At 32.6% G+C, this 21,937-nt stretch overlaps 1 protein-coding gene and 4 long non-coding RNA genes across 5 annotated transcripts; 2 read left to right on the top strand and 3 right to left on the bottom strand.

Annotated features, from left to right (window-relative positions):
* Positions 1-295: 295 nt before the first annotated feature.
* LOC110230705 lies at positions 296-2,257 on the bottom strand. Its single transcript, XR_002333886.1, has 4 exons — positions 2,022-2,257; positions 1,800-1,926; positions 959-1,067; positions 296-449 (listed from the first exon to the last, which is right to left on the bottom strand). It is a non-coding gene; the product is annotated as an uncharacterized LOC110230705 (long non-coding RNA).
* LOC110230706 lies at positions 1,055-1,688 on the top strand. Its single transcript, XR_002333887.1, has 2 exons — positions 1,055-1,153; positions 1,254-1,688. It is a non-coding gene; the product is annotated as an uncharacterized LOC110230706 (long non-coding RNA).
* Positions 2,258-6,688: 4,431 nt separating the features above from the next.
* LOC110231135 lies at positions 6,689-7,430 on the bottom strand. The gene is made up of 2 exons (XR_002334236.1): positions 7,138-7,430; positions 6,689-7,025 (listed from the first exon to the last, which is right to left on the bottom strand). It is a non-coding gene; the product is annotated as an uncharacterized LOC110231135 (long non-coding RNA).
* A 3,021-nt stretch (positions 7,431-10,451) lies between these two features.
* Positions 10,452-12,535, top strand: LOC110231123. Its single transcript, XR_002334222.1, has 3 exons — positions 10,452-10,821; positions 11,692-11,835; positions 12,169-12,535. It is a non-coding gene; the product is annotated as an uncharacterized LOC110231123 (long non-coding RNA).
* A 3,632-nt stretch (positions 12,536-16,167) lies between these two features.
* LOC9324354 (RNA polymerase sigma factor sigA) lies at positions 16,168-19,211 on the bottom strand. Its single transcript, XM_002886725.2, has 10 exons — positions 19,024-19,211; positions 18,001-18,738; positions 17,720-17,918; positions 17,538-17,630; positions 17,303-17,431; positions 17,170-17,223; positions 17,001-17,078; positions 16,816-16,878; positions 16,573-16,685; positions 16,168-16,490 (listed from the first exon to the last, which is right to left on the bottom strand). Exons 2-10 carry the CDS (start codon positions 18,675-18,677, stop codon positions 16,382-16,384), a joined length of 1,515 nt encoding a protein of 504 aa, XP_002886771.2. The 5' UTR covers positions 18,678-18,738; positions 19,024-19,211; the 3' UTR covers positions 16,168-16,381.
* Between the last annotated feature and the right edge of the window lie 2,726 nt (positions 19,212-21,937).

Here is a 21,937-nt window from a genome sequence, read left to right as displayed (position 1 = left end):
TGGGTATATGAATAAAACACCAACTAGTCCTCACCTTAGCCAATTGGTTATGAATTCTTGGTTTAGAACTAGCAAAGTAGAAATCCGGTTCAACAACAATTTTCGATCTGCAACCAATTAATTAATCAAACCAAGATTATTTCCAATTAATAGTCCATCTACTATACATTTTTGCAACACTTTTTGGGGATCCAATCGGGTCGGGTATTTTTAAAATTTTGACCCGGAATTTTTTTTTTTGACCCGACTCAATTAAACATTGCGGATCCACTTCATGATACTTGCCAAAAAAAAATGCAAAGATTTCGGCAATATATTATCTTTCACTATATATGCAACTTCCCTAAACAACCAAATCCTAACAATGTCTAAAGGTCCCGCATTAATCAGATCCTTCCTATTTTGACCCGAATTATTTTGAATCAGATCCTTCCTTATTTGAGACTTTCCTACAAAAAATCCAAATGACATTTAATCATTTATTTTGTTAATAAACCAAACATATATAAGTAGTTATAACAAACGGAATTTTGTTTTCTATAATAATGGTAGAGAATTAATTGCATTTAACATTTGTTTCCTATAGGATATTGCCTTAGATTTAACCGGCAGTAATATTAGGCATATTCTTTCATGTGATAGCTACAATCCCGAATTTAAAGCAAAATATATACTAATTATAACAATCCATCTATCAAATGGCATATTCCTTACTTCATCCTTCGTTTACAATAATGCTTTGTACCATATTTAGAAAATATGCCTAATTCTCATATTATTATGCAGTAAATTATAATAATTAGCATTAATTTTGAATTAGAAGATTTCCGAGATTTTGAACTTGATCACCAAGATTTTCTCGCTTTTCAATCAAACCTAACCATAAACATCTACAATCTCCTATAAATAACCTGTCAATATATGCAAAAACAAAGTAGCTCATCAAGAAAAAATTTACCTTTTACATACAGCAAAAAAAACTGTATAATGTCTCCATGGTTGTTTCATTTGCATATCTAAGCGATGTGCGGCCTTACAAAATCGCATGGTGAGTCTAGGTTCTGATCCTGCATTCATAACGACAATATACAATCAAAACGGGTTCGACTCTGGAATTGGTGTTAGCCGATGGCAAAAATCAAAACTTATAGAGGTAAAAATTGTTCCAGTATTAAAATGCTAAAAAAAATTGTTTTACATAGCTTATAATAATCCAACAACTAAATGATGTTAACCAATCATTTTTTTAACAGGAATAAGAAGTGTCAAAGTCTTGTGATGCTTCACAAGTTCGTATCAATCATCCATAACCAGAAGCTCATGCATTTACTAAATTGTAAGAGTTATTACATTAATTAGCTTATAATGAAATAAACTTATATGAAAGATTATATAACATTTGCAATTTTTATTTGTTTATGTATATTTATTTCTATCATCAAGCAAAATAGAGGACCCATTCACATCCATACATAAGCAGATCCCAAAGCCGTCTTTATCAAGGAATGTTTTCTCAGAATCACAATATTAGGGTCTAATTCTTATATGTGGAAAACCAAATCAATCTCTCAAGAACATCAAACCCTAAGTTTTTTTAACCTATTATCTAAACAATTTCGATTTTTATGTGTATGTGAAGCCTCTGATAATTGTGAATGTTTTTATATGGAATTGGTGACCATTTTTAATATGTAAAGAACACAAATCTAAGAATTGAAAGACGAAGCTACCATTTCGAAATAATGACTAATCGATAACGTCGCAGATCTATCAACCAAATGAAGAAAATAGAAAATTACCAGGAATTTCATTGGCAGATGTTGATACTTAGCCATTCGAGCATCAATCGAGAATTTCAAAGCTTGCTCCAAGAGGATACATGCCGTTAAACCCCTTTGGGAACACCACGAACTGAGATCCGGCTTACTTATCAACGGTTCATATCATCAAATCAATCAACTAAGTGACTTAATTTTTAGAAAAATTAGTTCCGATTAAAATCAAGAAAAGGATAACCATACTTGGCAGATGTATCACAGAAGATGGTGGAGGCTTGGATATACGATGGGGAAAGAATCGAAATCAGCAAAATCATCCTTCATCTTCGTTTAACTCTTTAATGGGTTGGGCTCTAATTTACAATTAGGACTTTTTATTTTAGTGGCTTTCTCTTATTACAAGTTCAAATACTATATCGTAAGTGGAAAAATTAGAATGGGCTATGTGTACATTGATCTTCTTGCCACGTAATTATTTTGATAACAGTAGCTAGATAGTTAGTTATACTGTATTCCCCACCTTCTATTTATTTTAATATTTTGGCTTCAAAGCCACCGATTTCCGGGGCCTACTTTAAAACAACATTTTCTCCATAAACTCTTTTTGATGCGTAATCTTAATAGATCTTTAAATTAATGCAACAATTTAACAAAACAAAATAAATTCTCTTTCGTAAATATTTTTTTGTTATAAATAGATGTCGACGGGTTATATTACGGAACATAGTTATATAGTGGGACGACATGTTTGAATCAACATTAAAAAAAATTTGGAATATCATTATCAAACCGCTTCAATACGGGTTAAGTCCTCATTTTACTATTTTTAAACTGCCAATAATATACATATCGAGTCAATCTGATTTAGTTTAGATTATATAAAACAAAAAAAAAATTTCCGTAGTATTTTAATGACAATTGTAAACTATAAATTATAAATGTCCTAAGAAATGATACAATTTGCAAAAATATTTATATAATACACAATTATAAAAAATTTAAAATCACAAATTATGGAAAACAAATGTAGTTTCACCATATAAAAACAAAATACTATTACACTTAGAATATCGCAAACTTACATCTTATTAGAAACCGTACATAATCAAATATACGTTACGGTACAAATAAAACATAAAAACGAATGTATAAATCATTAGTTTATAAAAATAAAATAAAAGATTAACCCGCGGTGTACCGCGGGTCATATCCTAGTAATTTAATATACTAACCAACCAAATTTTCATTGATTTTCGTGCTTCCTCCATTAAATTAATTAGATCAAAATCTAATAATTTAATTCACCATAATTCTAGTTCACGATCACATTAATTTGGCTCTAAAACCAAATCACCATTTAACCACACGAACACATAATTGAGTTTGGTTTAATAATCAATTACCAAACAGGCCCGGCCCGCGACCCATTCCCAAGATACATGGGTATTGGACCTCAAAAATTTTGAAGATTTTTAGTAACAAAATTAGGCCCCAATTTTTTTTTGTTATTGCATAAGTAGACCTCAGTTTTTCGAAAGTTTTAGATTTCATCTCAAATTTTAAATTTTATCTATTTATTATTGCAAAAATAGGCCTCATTTTTCTAAAGTTTTAAGAGTTGGTCTCAAATTTTAACTTTTATCGATAAAATCCACAAAAAATAATTTTGTTATGTATTGGGCCTCATATTTATCTGGACCGGCACTGACCAAAACCATACTAAGCGTACAACACTACAATTTCCACACGTGAACATGTTATCGGTTTCAGTTCATTAAACAAATCCAATAAAACTTCTCATACATGTCTCGCATTTTAGGATTGGATTACTTAAGATTCCTTGGTTAATGCTGGTTAGGCTTCGGTTCAATAATCAACAAAACAACAACGACACGAGTGTTGAGACGAGCCAATATCTTTCTCCGCAATGACTCTCAACGGCAAGATGGATCTGCGTTCGTTAAAGTTCAAGCCCACCGTGGCGTTCAATCCTCATGGCTCAACAATTAAACAACAACAGATCAACAAAACATAAAACAAGACCAGAAACTTCACGTACAAGCTACTTAATATGTCTAGGGTTTCCTTACCCTTAAAGGCTACGACTACTCTGATGAAAGCGACTCGTGGTAACAAACTACGGTGGCACGGTGGCTGTGGTGGTTCTCCGGTTCAGATCCGGTGGCCTTCTCTCTCTTCTCCTCTTTCTCTCCACTTTCATTCTCCTCCCTTTCTCTTTATTTTCCTGTGACAAATCACCACCTCCTCCATCACGTTTCCAAGTGAGACCTCCCTCTTCCTCAACAAGATTCACAGCGACAACAATACGTCAACGGCTTCATAACTAATCAACGACGGCGATCTCATGACTAACGGGTTAGGGTTGCTCAACCTTTTGTCTCTTTATGGCTAATGAACAAGAAGATGTATACACACGTACAAAACCCTTTTCTCGATTTTATTAGGTACTTGAGCCTTTAATGAGCTTTGTCTTCTTTTAACAAAATAAATGGTCCAACGACCAATTTTGTACTTAAAAATTGGGGATGTTACACGATTGCTTTCAAATAAAACTGAAACATAATAATCATTATTATAATAGGGTGCTAATCCACCACTACAACCGATAGGATCCACTGTTTTAAAATTTTTATAACCGAAATGACCTACAAATTTATCCACAAAAGAAGAGGATTGTTTAGCTTCCGGAAGAAATAAAAAATCCGGCCGATACTGCTTCCACAAGTCCCGAAAATACCCAATTATTGTCTTATTTTCTAACCCTTGACAATTCGAACTTAAAATCTTCATTTATCTAATTTTTGGCTTTTGTGGTTTAGTTCTACCCGGCATTCCTTTGCTTGCTTCTCGGTTTTTTCCCTCACCCGCTTGATCCTTGTTATTTCTTGTGACCCACCTTTTAGGAGAAAGCAGAATCTGTGCTTTCCGCTTCTTAGAACTGACACCTTTTAGAACACCACTGGTTCTTGCTCTTTTTCCGGTTTCCACTACTCCATCATGAGCTAATGCAGCCTCTGTAGACTCAATCAATTCAGTCTGGTGGTTGTTGTCCTCTCCGTCAGCCAATTAACCTTCTTCTGTCTCCTCTAGTGCCTCATCTACCTGTTCCGATGATGATGTCTGATCTTCTACCAAGTCATCTTCCGCCAATTCTTTTTCTGTCATTACCACATCTTCTCCAGTCACCCCATAATTCCTCAAAAGATTTGCCCGACTCGTAACTGTTGCTTAGCCCATAGATGATTTCTCGTCTGCCCCCAAAGTCGGTTCCGCCGCAAAGTCAGCACAACTGTCATTCACCATAGGCTGAACAATGGTTGAACTCCACACACTTGCCTCGCCACTCACGGAAGGAAAGAGTGTAGGGGCGTTCAAGATGGTCCAAACTTGGGAAGAACATGCCGACCTTGCACGGGCGTGTTTGGCAAAATCTCGGAGACAAATAAAAAAGTGGGGCGACGAAAAGAGGCGACCGGTCGAGTATTCGGTGGGAGACGCTTCTCCCACAAAGATTTACTTCGGAGATATGAAGTGACTTTTCGAAGTTCTTGCCAAAGTAGGGATGGTGTCCTGCCGAGTGAAGTTACATGATATCCTCAAGATACATCCAGTCTTCCACGTGAATATGTTTAAACCATATCACCAAGACGAAGAGTAAAAAAGTTGAGGAGTACCCGGTCGAGCATCACTTGTGGTGATCAAATCCTACGATATGGAAATCTAAGAGGTGCTCGCATCTAAGGAAGTGAAATTATGTGGTATTCCTCGCCAAACTCATTTTTTCATCAGGTGGAACGGAATACCCTAATCGGAGGAGACATGAAAACTGAAGGGCGACTTGTGGCAATTCTGAGACAAGCTCGAGACATACACATCGACGAGGATGTCACCGAATTAGGTGGGAAAGATGTCACAGACAAATCCGTCTAAGGATACACAAAAGGAGTATGAGCCGAGTCCAAGAGGTTCACCTACCAAGACTTAAAATATCTTTTAGCTTTTCTTTCTTTGTATTTTTTCCGCAATGTTCTAGAAGGTTCTGGAGCCTTGGTGAAGAACAAGGACACTCTTCGAGAAGAAGTAGAAAAGTCTTGGAGATAAAGTAAAGAATCTAGAATGATCTAGAGAATTGATCTCCACCATTAGATAGAATCAATCCACGCCGTCTAATATGGAGGTGAAATCATTTACTATACATTTTTGCAACACTTTTAAGAAAAGATAATCGGATCGAATTTTTTTTAATTTTGACCCGAAAATCTTCAATCGGATCTTTCCTTATTTTTGACAAAATTAAAAAACGAAATTAATCAATAAAATCTACAAATATATTTTTCCTCAATTAAATCATTTTATTATCAGACAATTTTGCATCGGAGGAGATCGAACAAGCGACTGAGATTTTTAGGGTGTGTTTTTTTTTTTTTTGACAGCAGGGTGTGTTTTAGAGAGGAACTAGCATTAGGCCCGTGCTAATACACGGACATAGTATTTATTTTATTTTTTACTAAAATTAAAATATATTTTGGCATCAAACATTTATTTTGGTATAATCTAAAATATTTTAATAATTGGAGAATTTAATTTAATACAAATGTAAGATAGTATGTATATTTCATAAAGTTGTAACAAAAAAAACCAAAAATAAAAAATAAGCTACTAATCTAATTAATAAAGAGATAGGGGTGAAAATAAATACACGGATAAGACAATTGCCAGGTGGAATCTCACTCTCATCTCCCCTATCTCTTTCTCATGTTCCCTTCAATTACCCAGAAAAGTGAGGGTTTTATGTTGAGAGAGACCATGGAAAAGTGATAAGCAATTAAACGTGAATGAAGGTCAGATTGCTAACGTGTAGACGTAAACACATATATCACAAACAAATGTATTGAAAGGTAATCTATTAAGCATGACATATTTAATAATCTTTGACAACTATAACAAAATAAAAAACTGAAATTGGAGATGGTAAATTAAGGATTGATTGAAAATTAAGAGAACACGTTGGATTCCTTTTGGATTGGGTTCAGTTCGTAACTGAATCATGTAACAAAATCATTATGTACTGTAAATGCTTTGTAGATCTAAGGAGAAAGTTAAACACTTATCCAAAACGTAGAAAATTGGATAATACCGAATAAAATTCTGCAATTGTTTTCTGATCTGCCAAGGAAAATGAAACTTTTGAATGCTTGCTTGAGCTTGAAGACGTATTTGGCGAAACTGTAAACATATAAACACATATATTGAAACATTGTTTATTAAGCATGATATAAGAAATCTTTGACAGCTATAACAAAATTAAAAACTGAAATTGGAGATGGTAAATTGATACCTTTGGGGTGAAAAAAGTAATTGATTTCTGAGACTAATCGATGTATGATGATGAGAAGACCATCTTTTTCTTTTATAGATAAGTCATCGAAATTTTGGAGGAGAAGAAGTGGAAGAGGTGGAGATCATGGGGATGAAAGAAAAAAGGGTTTTGAGAAAATAAAAAGCTAAATAAAAACGATTTCCTTTTGTTATAAGTATTAGATATAATCAAAATCCTCCGTGAAAAATGAAAGAGTAAGAAAATTGTACTAAGCTGATGTGTCAATCAGAGAATGCATCAGTTATTGAAAAAGTGACTGTTGATTTAGTATAATTAGATAGACAAGAAAGTTCTAAAAACATCTGCCCAAAAAAAAAAAATAGTCGTATAGTTTGCCAAAAAAAGAGAAGAAATACAATCATATAGTTAATACAAAAACAATCGAATATACTCTATATGTATTCCGGCCCAAACAAAATGCAGTTATGGGCCACTATATTTAAATTTGGGTATAGCCTTTTTAAAATTTACAAGTTATCTTTGTTTAAACAATAATGTAGCATTAACAAAATAATTATTTTACATTTTATTAGAATATGATAATTCTAAATAAATGAATATTACTATCATAACTATTACACACCAAAATTCTGCAACTGTCCAAATTATTTATCATTCACCATAACCAAATTACTAATTTATATAAAACACTTTAAACTAATGTAAATAAAACATAAAATCTGTAACACTTATCTTTCTGTTCACAATTTATAATTCATCAAACAGAGAACAAATTTGTCGATTTTGTTCATTTAGAACAAATTATTATTTTCCAATTAATTTTTTATATGATGATATCTATACTATTATCTAATTCACTACAAAAATAGAAAACTAATTTTGTGATACTAATTTAAAGTTTAAAATGTAAATAACTTTTGTACAACACATATCTTAAAACATAAAATCCCGCACGTAGGTGCGGGTAAGGATCTAGTTAAATCATTATATTTGATTTTTTATCTATAAAAATCGCGATTTCTTATCTATAAAAATCGTAAAGAATATGCCATAAATAAATAGTTTAGGTATAGTAAATATACTATACCTAAACTATTTATTTATGGCATATTCTTTACGATTTTTATAGATAAGGAAATTAAATATAATGATTTAATTGAGGAAACATATATTTGTAGATTTTATTGATTAATTTCGTTTTTTTTTAATTTAAATTAGCTAATATAACTGTTACTTTTGTAAACTCTTCTCCACCTAGTTGGACAACCAATCATGGAGTTACTTTTTAATGAATGTGTGGTTGATAAAAAAAAAAAAAAAAATTAGCTAATATAACAAATTTAAGCTAATTTCCTAAAACCTCTCTACCTAATTTATACATAAATATATGATTCTCATTTCACTTTTATGTGATCTTATATTTATATTATTTTGAATTATTATAAAATATCATAGTTAATAAAATTTTAGATTTTTTTTCCGTATATGCTATGATTCAAATTTTTTAAAACGGACATATATAATCAATCGATGAAGAAAAAATTATGTGTACAATCTAAGGTACATTTTTGAAGAACAAATTTGCGCATTTAATCAGGTCGTATTTTTTCTTTTTACTCTGACCCGGAATTGAGTCATTCGGATATTTCCTTAATTTCTACAATTATCCAAAACAGGACAATATACCACGGGTGAAATCCTAAAATTAACAAATCGAAATACAATTATTTAGTATTTTAAGATACAATTATAAATTATTTTTACGGGTTGGTCTAAAAACACACTAATTTAAAAATATATATATTATGGACACCATTTGTAAGCAAATTTTTAAATTGACTCGAATTATTTATCTTTTAAATAAAAGTGTTATTAAAAGAAATAACAAAATGATGTTTAATTTTACGGGACGGGATTATATGGAGGGACGGGTTTGGATTGATATTAATACGGGACAATATATCACGGGTGAAATCCTAGGATTAACAAATCAAAATACAATCATACAATTTTAAACACTAAGCAAAACATATACAACATAAAATTTCTATTTTTTAGTTACAACGCATGTGACCCGCGGTGTATAACAAAAAATATTATATAAAACAAATGCATCAATTTATAAAAAGATAACAAAAATCAAATAATTAACCCGCGGGTCATATCTTAGTATATATTAAAAGATGTCAACTTTTTCAATATAAGTTACATGTCAGCATTTAAGAGAAGGACACATATACGTGAAGAAAAAATATAAATTCACATTAAAAACAATCAACCAAAACAAAAAAAAAAAATTTAATTACTCCCAAAGTTTAATGGGAAAAATGTCGGAAAATGCGCGAACTTTCAAATTTGGGACAAAAAAAGCATGAACTTTCGATATGTCATTTAAATCATAAAGTTTAGTTTGACTTTTGATAAAATGGTTAAGTTTTTGTTGACTTGGCCATATCGGGCATGTCGTTAAATTTCTGTCAACGAGACGTTGACGGGGTTAACTTTCCGTTAGAAATTTCCGTTGAATCAAAACGACGTCGTTTTGAATTGATGTGATATTTATAGTTAGATTGGAAGTATATAAAAAAACCTATTTTTATAAAATTATAAGAACAATTCTAAACGACGTCGTTTTGATTCAACGGAGATTCTAACGGAAAGTTAACCCCGTCATCGTCTCGTTAACGGAAATTTAACGATATGTCCGAAATGGCCAGGTCAACGAAAACTACCATTTTATCAAAAGTCAAACTAAACTTTATGATTTAAGTGACATTTCGAGAGTTCATGCTTTTTTTGTCCCAAATTTGAAAGTTCGCGCATTTTCCGACATTTTTGGGAACTTTCGAGAGTATGCCCCGTCATTACTCCTCTTGATGATTCCAATTTCCATATCTCTCCGACTCTCCCTCAACCTTTTCATTTCTTTCTCGTAACTAGTACACCAAGTTAATCTTAAAAAAGAATTAAAATGAATAGGGAAATAAAAGATTTTAATGTATTTGACAGATTCTATCCAAATCACACCATAATAGGTGAGATTTGTTTCTTCACGTTTTTGTCTTTGATTTCTTTTAAATTCTAATCAAATCACATTGCCATTAAAACAATCTTAATACTGAATAACAAAAGAATTTAACAGAATTCTAAAACCAACAAATTGAATAACAGTAGAATTTAATAGAATTCTAAAACCAATCAATTGAATAACACTAGATTTAAATAGAATTCTAAATTCTTTCATATTCAATTAAAATCCTATGTTCAACCCCCCCCCCCCCCCCTTAAATCAAGTATATATTAAGTATATGGAACTGATGGGACGTCACTTTGATTTCTTTCCAATTTTTGGTTTTCGTTTTCGATTTTTATGGAATGGAATGGTTGTCGAGTGTGATGCTTTCTGGGTTTGGTTTATAGCTTAGGGTTTCCGAATCGGATCTCCGGCAATTTGAATCTCGGACGATGAACCACTATCACATACACGAAGCAGTGGGACATGGAAATACTCGATAATTTACAATCTCCTTTACCATTTCCCTATAATCTTTGTTTTGGAGTTTTGTTATTGAATTTTCTGTACAAATCGATTCATATTTCTTCACAGATCATGTATAAAGGAAGGAAGACAGAGAAGATCGAATATTTGTCTTTCAATAGCGTTTAAAGGTTCTTCAAAGGGTAATTATGATATTAAATCCTCTAAGCCAAATTAGATGATTTCTGCTTTGAAATGTTGAGATTTCATTGTTTTTGTTATGCTTGACTGCTTGATTTTATGGAGTTGAACTCTGGCTTCTAAATGATTCACTCTAGATTTGTCAATCGCTGCTTCTAAGTTTTTATTTCTGGATGATGGTTGTCATGTAACAGAATTGATTCTTAAGATAAAGCGTCACATTGCCGTCTTTCTGTTCTCATTGACTATGCGCAATACAATCTCATGGTCTTTTTTCAAGTAGAGAAGCTTCTAGTTAGAGAAACTCAGCTTTCATTCAACGGTGACTCGCCCCGCAAAGAACCCTCATGAGAGTCATGTGCGGAACAAATTCTCAGGGGCTCTTCCAGCTCCCAAACTTTTCTCAATTGCTCCTCTTATAAAATATAATTTAGTTTTGATTTTTTTTAATTCGAAAAAGTAGACAAAGACCTCTTAACCCTTCAAAATATCACATATTAACGACCCAACCAAGCTAATTGGGTTAAAAATACCCAAATCCTTTCTTACTGGGTCGATTCCAATTTAAACAGGTAAAACAGTTCATTCCTTGGAGAAAAATCCTACGACAGCAACACTAGTTTATCCCTTTCGTGTCTCTTCTATTTCTTCATAGTCGATCTTGGTATAACTACAGACAACTACGTTATTGGACAAGGTAAAATCGAGTTTTATTTTGGGTTTTGTGATTAAAATCGAGTGAAAGTCCGCGAGTATTGAAATTGATTGTTCGTTATGTTTGTATAGAATCCGAAGAGATGGAGAATGTTAGTGGTAGTTGAATCGATTGAAATATTGAATGGAAGTGCTAATGTAAATGATTTTGTTTGTAGGTTTATGGAAGGGAGTTATGTCTCGAACAAATTAAGAACGCAAATGTATCTTTAACTCTGCCAGAAGCCAATCTTGAAGAAGTACCACCGCCGGCGGTAGTGGAATCTGAAGCAATAGATTCAATCTCTAATGGGGTTGCAACGGTAAGATCTATAAACTTTGGACAACTCGTAGAACTAGGTATAAGTTTGTTGCTTTTGTCTCTTAGAAAATTCTGAAACTAAAAGGTAAAACTATGAATAACTAGGTATAACTAACGTGTTTTTATAACTTATAAATATTTGAAACTAAAAGATAAAACTATGAATAACTAGGTATAACTATGCTGTTTTTGCTTTTATAACTTAGAAATAAATGAAACTAAAAGGTAAAACTATAAATAACTTGGTATAACTATTCTGTTTTTCTAACTTCGAAGTTTTAAAACTAAAAGGTACAACTTTGTATAACTTGGTCCGACTTGATCTTGATTGTAGGATTCTAATGAGGAAACTGAAACTCTACAACCTCTTAAAATGTACTTCAATCCGAGTGAGTATACAAAGCCATTCAAGATTTCAACAAAGTGCTATATTCATAAGGGAGTGGGCTTATTGGAGACTCATCTTAAAGGCAAGGAGTTGAAATGGTTCAGAGAACACCCATTGTTCCGACACTTCTTCCACATGCACAGGCAGGGGCAGAGCTAGCTTATAATTAAGGGGGTCATATGACACCTATGAAAATTGAAAATTTGGTGTAATTTTGTTAAAAAAAATCTATATAAACTCCAGCTCCATTAACATATTGACCCCTATAAAATCATTTTCTTACGTTTTGACCCCTATAAATCAATTTCCTACCTCCGCCACTGTGCACAGGGACACAAATCATAAGTTGATGCACAGCATGTTTAGAGAAGAAGAGGGAAGTTTGGTTTATCGTCAATGGGGTTCCGATCCGCTATTCTCTCAAAGAATTTGCACTCGTGTTAGGATCATATTGTCACCAATTTCCGAATTCCTGTGAAACCAAGGGCTGTATGGAGTTTGTTGGCAGGATATTTGGACCCAGAGCAACAATAAAATATCAAGATGTGGAGACAAAGTTACTATCATTGAAGAAACCTTTTGATGATCGTCTGAGAGTAGTTGTGCTCTACTTCTTAAGCAACATCATCGTTAAAATTTATTTGGTTGTTATTTTATTTTGGTATAACTCCGTCGGTTTAAAAAAACTAGGTACAACTGTGTGATCATAAATGGTTATTGTTTTATTTTGGTATTATTTTGTAAAACTAGGTACAATTGTGTGAATGACAACTATGTACAAATGCTTTATTTTTGTTAAACTAGGTAAAACTATGTACGTTTGTTCATCTTGGTATGGTAAAGGGGCTGAAATGATATTTGGGAAAAAAGTTTGAGGGAAATTAAAAGGGTGAAAAGAAAAAAAATTGGATTATTTCGAAAATTTTGAATATTTTGTAGGCAAATTCGAATAAATAAAAAAATTGGATATTTGTGGCAAATAACACGTGATCACATGGCGCCGTCATTTTTACAGTCAAGGCGCCGTCATTTGTACACGTGGCGCCGTCATTTGTACACATGACGCAGTCAAATATACACAGTTTTTCCAAGTTTACAAGTTGTACTCGCAAACACACAGTTGTATTTTTGGGGTTTTACTTTATAATTAGTTATTCTTTGAAAAATATTAATTTTTATTAGTTGTACACAAGATTTTATGTATATGAGGTAAATTCCAAACATATTCATTCAATAATATGTGTAAAATGTTAAATTTTCATACTTTTGACATTCACCATGAAGATTCAAAAGAAAGACATCTTAAAAGTATAAAGACTTTCATGTAGAGAACTAAAATGTGTAAAGATTTTTGTAAATTTTATTTAACAAATTTTGATTACAAACCACTAATTTGATTATGTAACACTAAGTTGTCTATTTCTTTACAAAAAGCATTATGATATAATTTTGAATTTATGAAGATTTGTTAATTTCTTCGTAGTTATACCAAACCTAGTTTAACCAAGTTTTACAAAACTAGAGAATACATAAAAACACGAAATCAGAGACATATATAGTTGTACCATTACGAAACCAAGTTTAACCAAGTTTTACAAAAACCAGAGAATACATATTCAAATTTGCTCATGTCTCAACTAAATATTGCACTTCATGCTTGCTTTCAAATTCTTGACCTATTACTAGATCAAGACCATCTTCGCATGGATCTTTAAATTTAGAAACTTGGCTAGCACGTGGAATCTCAACATATTCACGAATACCATCATTCTCCATACTCATATCGACAATGTTATCAACACCATTTTCCACATATCTGATAACAATATTTTCTAGTGGCTCCAAAGGCTCAGAAAGTTGTTCTGCTATTGGCTTGTCTGCATAAAGAGCTACGACATCAACATTAGCTCTATCATTATCTCATCCATTGATGATGTCCTAAACGATAGACCGTACAAGCCAGCTATCCTTGGATTCCATTGATATGTATCTCCGGTTTTTGAATAATATCCATCATAATCAAAATGTATGTTTATTGGAAGGTTGCTCATTCTCCTGAAAAAAAAAATACATTAACAGTTATACCAAAATTACCAGTTATACCACTTCTAACAGTAATCTCAAAAATACCAGATTTACTACTTCAAATAGTTATACCACGTTTCTAAGTTATACCCAGGTTTTCTCAAAATTACCAAATATACTACTTCAAATAGTTATACTACGTTTCTGAGTTATACCCATATTTTCTCAAAAATACCAGATAAACTATTTCAAACAGTTATACTACGTTTTTCAATCATACCCAGGTTTACATGTTCTACTCTATTTGCAAATCGTTTCTCGGACCAAAAACACTAATCTACCTACAATTAACAACGAATCAACCACTACAGTCCATTAAAGTGTCTTAATCGACCTAGGATACATAGTTACCAACACAATGTCCATTATTTACCAACACCAATTGAAAACCCTATCAAATCTAATAGAAATCACCAAATTTCAAATACAATACCAGAAACCACTAAAGACTCGATGTTAGAAGTGGAAGAAGAGAATAGGAACTGACCTAGAGATTAAAACTTCACTTTCAATGGTGGAAGAACGACGACGAGGTGAAGACGATGACGATGTGGTGGTTTTGAATTTTGGATTGGATTTGTCCCGATGAATACATGAGCTTGTTTGTGATTGGTCGGAAATCTCTTTGTTTTGATTGGTCGAAAATCTCTCTCTTTTGATTGGTCCGTTTAGTAAGGGCAACCAGGGGTTTTAAATTTTCATTAAGAGTGTAAGAGTATGACAGAATTTTGGAGAATAGATAGATTAGGAGGTCATGCTTGAGCAGCTCCAGAGATTAGTCTCCGTCATGTGCTGGTGTATATGGGAGACAAGATGTATGAAATATATAGTTTTTAAAGTACCTAAGCCTTAGTAGACAACTTTTATTTATGTCTTGGAATATTTTTATTTGTAAAGAGCTATCAATGGCTTTATAGAAAGGCAGAGCTAAATGGACTCCAAGTCTCAAACATATTGGAGCAAATATCAAGATTATACATGTTTTCCAAGAGTTGATATCGTCATTATTGGATTGTTGAACACATATTGTTATAAGTGGTCACTGTATTAGCCTTTTCATTATTCATAATTTTCAAAACTACAAATAGTGGTTTGGGAATCGTTATGTTGTCTACAAGGTCCAATAATGACCATAGTTAATCGTTTATTGAGAGAGATATACATTTATCATAGAGATAATTTTTTCAAAATGTTTTTGTTTAGTAATGAAGCACAATTTGTTATATTGGACCACCAGAGAAAATATTTGCTCCACGTTTCTTTAACTTATACTCATTCTTTTGTCTTTTTCAACCTAAAACATTGTATGATTTTCTATTGACTCTTGATATATACTCAAAGATTTTCCTTGTGTTTTTTGTTTTCGAATAGTAAACAGAGTTTTGATCTTAAATATCTTCTTAACTTAGTAAGTCTTAACAAATAATTTACTTGAATAGGATTGTGCATCCTTAAACTTTTGGAATCTTTTTGAAAGAAGCCTGCGGCGTAGCGCTGATATTCACCTAGTTGTATATAAAGGGGTGGGATCCTTCATTTTTAATAATCTAAGCATTTCTAAGCAATACAAGCAAATACTTGGCTTAAGTTTCTCTCTAGTTCGTTTTCTCTCTCTATTAGAACTATCCTAATTCAAGACAAGGTAGAACTAAATAGCCTCGACTTGGAAAAAATCAATGCTATCACGGAGGAGCGGTGGCAAAGAAGAGACCCTATATCGGGTCGAAAACAAAGAGTTATGGCAGCCAGGAGACGAGAAAACGAACAGTCTTGACTCGGAAAAAAACTTAAAAAATGAACATTCTCGATTTGTGAAAAGTTAGAAATTGAAGTATTATAGCTTTCGCAGGGAAAAGGGAAAAAAAAACCCGGATAAGTTGATGATATAGGAGGAATGAGGAAGTTACGTGAAGCCATATTACATCACTGTCTCTTGTTTCTCAACTCAGTTTACAAAAGAAGCAAGGAAGATAAAAAATAAAGAGAGTACTCTTCCCCCTTTGTTTCCTGTATATATACACATTCACAACCGCTCTCTATGGCTCTGATGTAATCAAAATGTACAAAAACAAAATCAATTCTTGAGGATCATTGCTTCCATTTTTCTCTTCCTCGCTGCGTGTTTTAGTTTCTCCAGTGCCACAAGCCCTACCTGTCTCACCCTCTCTCTCGATAATCCTATCCTGCAATTTGTCAAGTGACAGTTTAAAGAATGATGTTGATGATGCAACAATGGACCAAGAGGCTTAAAGATCGGATACATACCGTTTGCTAATGTCTTCCCAGGTGAGACATTCTTTGTCTAGACCATAGTATAATCGGATGATCTCCCTTTCCCGTTCTCCGAGTGTTGCACTTATAAGCTTGCTTACTTCCTCCTGCAATTTATCATCAACATGCTCAACTTCAGTGTTCATTAAGTATCAATGTAGCAAGCTTCATAATAGAGAAAATCAGAACCATTATATCAATGTAGCTTCACTTATGACTTTTTCTTTTTTTTTTTACCTTAAGTGCCAGATCATCATACCCGTGCCAGGGATTGTTCTCCACACGATTATCCGCAATGTACTGGAAATAGTGAAACAAACAAGCAAAACGTTATATACTGGAGAGGAGAGACACATGGAAACATGGATGGTGAAACCAAAATTGTCGTTTTGGTTTAAGAGAAACCGAAAGAAGAGACTCACACTGTGATGAGTTTCTCCAGGGAGACCGTTCAAAGAAGGAAATGCATCTCTGTCTAGAGAAAATATTTTGCTAACAGCCTGCATTTTGCAAGTTCAAGACCGTAAGCACAAACACACATCGGTCCCTTGAAAACAAAAGGGACAAGTAGTAAAAATTAGTTTACTTTACCTCTGTTGCATTTCTAACTTTCTTCTGCGACATGTTTAGAGACTCTGCAATCCTCTGGAAAGAAAAATCATTATAAGCATACACAATGTAGACCGGAGAAACCAGAATTGTCAAATGTTAATAATACACTTACATCAATAGAGGGTGTGATTCCTTTCTCCTGAAGTCTAAGCTTTGCATTTCGGATTAGACCGAGTCTTTCATGTAGGTGAGTAGGTAACCTCAAGGTTCTTGAGTTGTCCACTAATGCTCTTGAGACACCCTTTTAGATATTATGAATCAAAGAGCATCACTTGTCAGTTTTTACATTCTAACCATATTGGAAAGCACAAAACATCAAACATCTGAGATGAAGCAGTTATTCTCACCTGTCGAATCCACCAATATACATAAGTTGAAATTCTGAAACCTTTGGAAGAATCAAATTTCTCTATTCCCCGCAAAAGTCCGATAAGACCACCCTTCATAGTAGGAAACAAAAATCTTTCTTATAGAAAAGTTCATGAAAAGCTATAACAGAGAGTGCACCACAAGATGACTTGGAAATTACCTGAACAAGATCAGACATTTCTGCTCCCAAATTATCGTATCGCTGAGCAATAGACATAACCAAACGCACATTGCTCATAGCCAACTTCTCTCTAGCTAGATGACATTCCATCAACCATGCCTGAAGCTCGGCCCGAGATATCTTCAAGGATACTGCAAGCTGTTCATCAGAAGGCTCACAGCCTAATCTATCCTTCAATCTAATGTTTCACCAGACAATAATTCAGTCCTTACACTATAAATACTTTCAGCTCTTTTTCTATGTACAGTATGTTACTTTACCTTGACTTATGATCATCAAGACGAAGACCAGATTTGATTTTCTTGGACAAGCGCACAACTTCCGCGTGACTAAGCACATCTTCACTTATTACACCCTTCACATAACCTCTGACTTGCTTACCACTAGAAACATCTGAAACTGCTTTAACATGAGTCATATTAGTTTTCTTCTTAGCACCAATCCTCCTTTGCCTAGCTGAAATCCCTGAACAGGTGATGACCGGAATCTTCTTCTTCCGGATAGTCCTCTTGCTCGAGGACTCACTTGACGCCGCCTTCTCAAACGAAAGATTCCAACTTTTCTCCAACATAGACTTTTGTAGCAGTAAAAGTGCCTCAACAGAATGACCAATTAGATCATCATCATAACCTTCCTCTTCCAATTCCTTATCAGTTCCATTATGTATCCATGGCTTCTCAGTAGAAGCAACATCTACACTCTCTTTCAAAGCCTTGGCAGATTGTGTGTGACGATTCGATGAAGGAAAACTCGGACTATAGTTCGATGATGACGCCTTTTTCGCAGTTATCCCGCTTTTCGTTGAAGCAATATGATACTGTGATGAACAATGATCATTTACAGATAAAAACTTCTCGGTAACATCTGAGTGATAAAACGATGAACTCAACAATCTTTTCCCAGTGTTGAGTCCTATAACAGCTGCAGTAGCCATCATATAACACTCTTGCACTCAATTCATCAACAAAGGGACTAACTTTGCTCTTCAAGATTGTCTTCTGCTAACAAAAATCTATACTTTAGATATCATAACAAACACAATCTCATGAGAATTGAGAACAATTTAATGGGTTTTTCAGACACATGAATCAATATCAACTTGTGGGTATTGAAAATTACAAAACTTAATAACAGTTGTGAGCTCCAAGCCAATCATCACTACCTAAATTTGACTAATCCATTCAAACCCAACTAAGAAGATGAAGAAGCATCAAAATCAAATTTGCATCTATGGATAGATTCTAAAGACAGACAAAACTCAAATTGGCAAAGCCATAACGCACCTGAAAATATTGTCGAGACAAGAAGGTGCAAGAGAGTGTGTGTGGCACAGACGAAGCGAGAATGTGTGTTCTGTTTTCTTTTTCGTTTTTTTTTCTGCTGTGTCTAGTTTTAATTTTATCCAAGAGTTTCTTGGTGGCCTAATTCAAACCACCATGCAGAAAATAGAAGAGATAAATATAAAATTGTTTCAACAATTGGAAAAGTTTAGATTATAGTGAAAAAAAAAAACGAATATGATAATTAGGAGAGGATATATAAAAAAAGAGATATGGAAAGAAGAGATGGGATTGGTGGAAGCAGATACTGGCACCATGTTTCTGTGGTATTGAGCTACTTCTCTTCTTGTTTCGCTTTCGCTGCCTTCTCTCTCCCATTTACATTTTTTCACTATTTATTATTATATGGTTTTTCTTATTGTTGTATTAATTATTTAGTACTCTAACGATTTTGCAACAAAACTTGTTCAAAAAAATATTGTCGTTCATAATTTAAAATAACTTTTTGATGAAAATTTATATCATTTATTTTTAAATAAAATTACTTAAATAAAAAATCTAATAGACCTATCTTTAAAATAAGCTGGATCATCTGGAGTGATTTCTACATATATAGTAAAACTATATTTTAACCCGCGGGCCCATTTATTTTTTAAATTAGTGATTTTTAAAATTTAATGATTATATATTATATATAAAAATTTGCAAATTGTATCATTTTATAAGATATTTATATTTTATACTTTACAATTGTCATTAAGTAACAGAATACAACAAGACAATTTTTGTTTTATACAATTTTACTTTTGCCAGGATCATTCGATATGTCTAATATTGGTGGTGTTAAAAAGTAATAAAATAAAGATTTAACCCGTATTGAAGCACCGGGTTAATGATGTTTTTTTTTTTAATTATTCAAACTCGCCCGTCATATAACCCTGTCATGCAATATAACCTCGTCCTGCAATATAACTCTGTTCTGCAATATAACCGTCCTATGTTATTTTAACTCTTTATATATATTCAAATATTCTTAATATTATAATATTCTTATTGATTTTAATATATGAATTACTATATAATATTTAAAAGGGTTTTCTGCAAAATAACTCTCCAAGTCAGTTTCTTTTGCAAGTTTACCATTTAAGTCTGAATTCTGAAGTCAACCACACCATCTCTAAAGTCACCCGCAATACAACCTTCCCCTGTAGTGATGATGTGGCACTCGCTAACTCTGTTTGAAAACATAAGGGTTTTGTCCAAAAAAACCCTCAATGTAATTTTTTTTTTTGCAAGATTAACCTCCATGTCCAATAAATACAGATCAAACACAATCTGAAAAGTCTCTTGTAATATAGTCCTTCTGTGTATCGATGACGTAGCAGTCGATAACTCATTTTATAGCATGTGCAATGGATAGAGATTTTATAAGTCTATTGAATATATTACTTTAATGAATATAATTTAATTGAGTTATTGATTTAAGTTTTCAATAAAATAAAACCGAACCGATAAACAAAAGGTTAACCAAAATATCCAAAAACTTAGAAAATATCCAAAATTAATACCCAAAACTATAATTATAAACTCAAAATATTAATTATTCTTAGAACCAAATCAATCAAATACTTTAAATAATCAAAATATCCAAATATTATTAGTTATATTTGTCAACATTAAATACTCTTTTACAAATTTGAACCAAATTTTAATTTTCTTTCAACTAATTTTCTCTTTGTATTTTTTTTTTAAATTTCGGTTAAATTTGGTTAATTTTAGTTATTTTGAAAGAAAAAAAACAAACAATAACGAATCTGATATAACCCCGTCTAGCAATATAGCCCGTCTCTTGTTATTGTAACTCTTCATAAAAGTTCAAATGTTCATAATATTATAAACTTTTTATCGATTTTAAATATATGAATTCTATTATTTCAAAAACTTTAAAAGTTTAAAATTTAATATTTCTGATAAAATAAAGCAGTTAAACTAAAAAAAAACCGAAATAGAGGGTATATAATTTTAAATTTGGATGCTTATTAAGTTGAGCTTCGTGTTCATTCGGATTTGGATTCATTTTTATCTTATTTACAATATGATTCTAAATCAATATCTAAACATTTTAGCCGATATGTGACTTTGAACACACACCTTTTTCATCAATTAGGTAATATATATCCGTTTAAAAATTTCGACTCCCAAAATATGCAGAAAAAATTGAGATTTATTTTTTAACTTTATGTATGATATGATAATTCAAAACAGTTAACAATGTTCAAACAAAGATGATAGGCGAATTGTATTTCTAAATCTTAACCAAATCTTCTAAATATCTATATTTTTAATGGGAAAATTCCCAAAAAAAAACCAAAGTAATTTTTATTTGGACATTTAATACCCAATTGTTTTGGATTGGAATAAAAATACCTCAATTAATAAAGTTTAGTCTAAAAATTCTTAATGTTCGACTTGTTGGTGGAATCAAACCCGTGATTTAACGTCCGTTAACGGCTGTTACGGAATCAATAACCAGCGTTAAATTTTTCAACTCCTGTGTTTATAAATATATATATAAAAAAAAAAGAAAAGACAGCTCCCTATATGGGCTCTATGGCGGATTTGGAAAAGTAGAAATCAATTGGTTTATCAAAAAAAGGAAAGTCATTGGCAAGAAGATAAAATCAAGGCAGAGATTAAAGCAAAAGAATGGGTAGATTGTTGGTCAACGGTAACAAGTGTAACATCTTCAAATTCATGTCGAATCAGATCAACAACCTCAGCTTGGACGAAACCGAAAGAAGGATACGTCAAATGCAACTACGACTGCAAATTTTTTCAGAATGGGCAACCCTCACAAGCAGCTTGGATTTTTCGAGACTCCGATGTTTCTTAAACATGCAGTCATAGTATAGGAGAG

Source organism: Arabidopsis lyrata, assembly GCF_000004255.2.
Source record: "Arabidopsis lyrata subsp. lyrata unplaced genomic scaffold ARALYscaffold_2, whole genome shotgun sequence".
In the NCBI taxonomy this organism is placed as follows: Eukaryota; Viridiplantae; Streptophyta; class Magnoliopsida; order Brassicales; family Brassicaceae; genus Arabidopsis; species Arabidopsis lyrata.
This window is presented reverse-complemented; position numbering and strand designations above follow the sequence as displayed.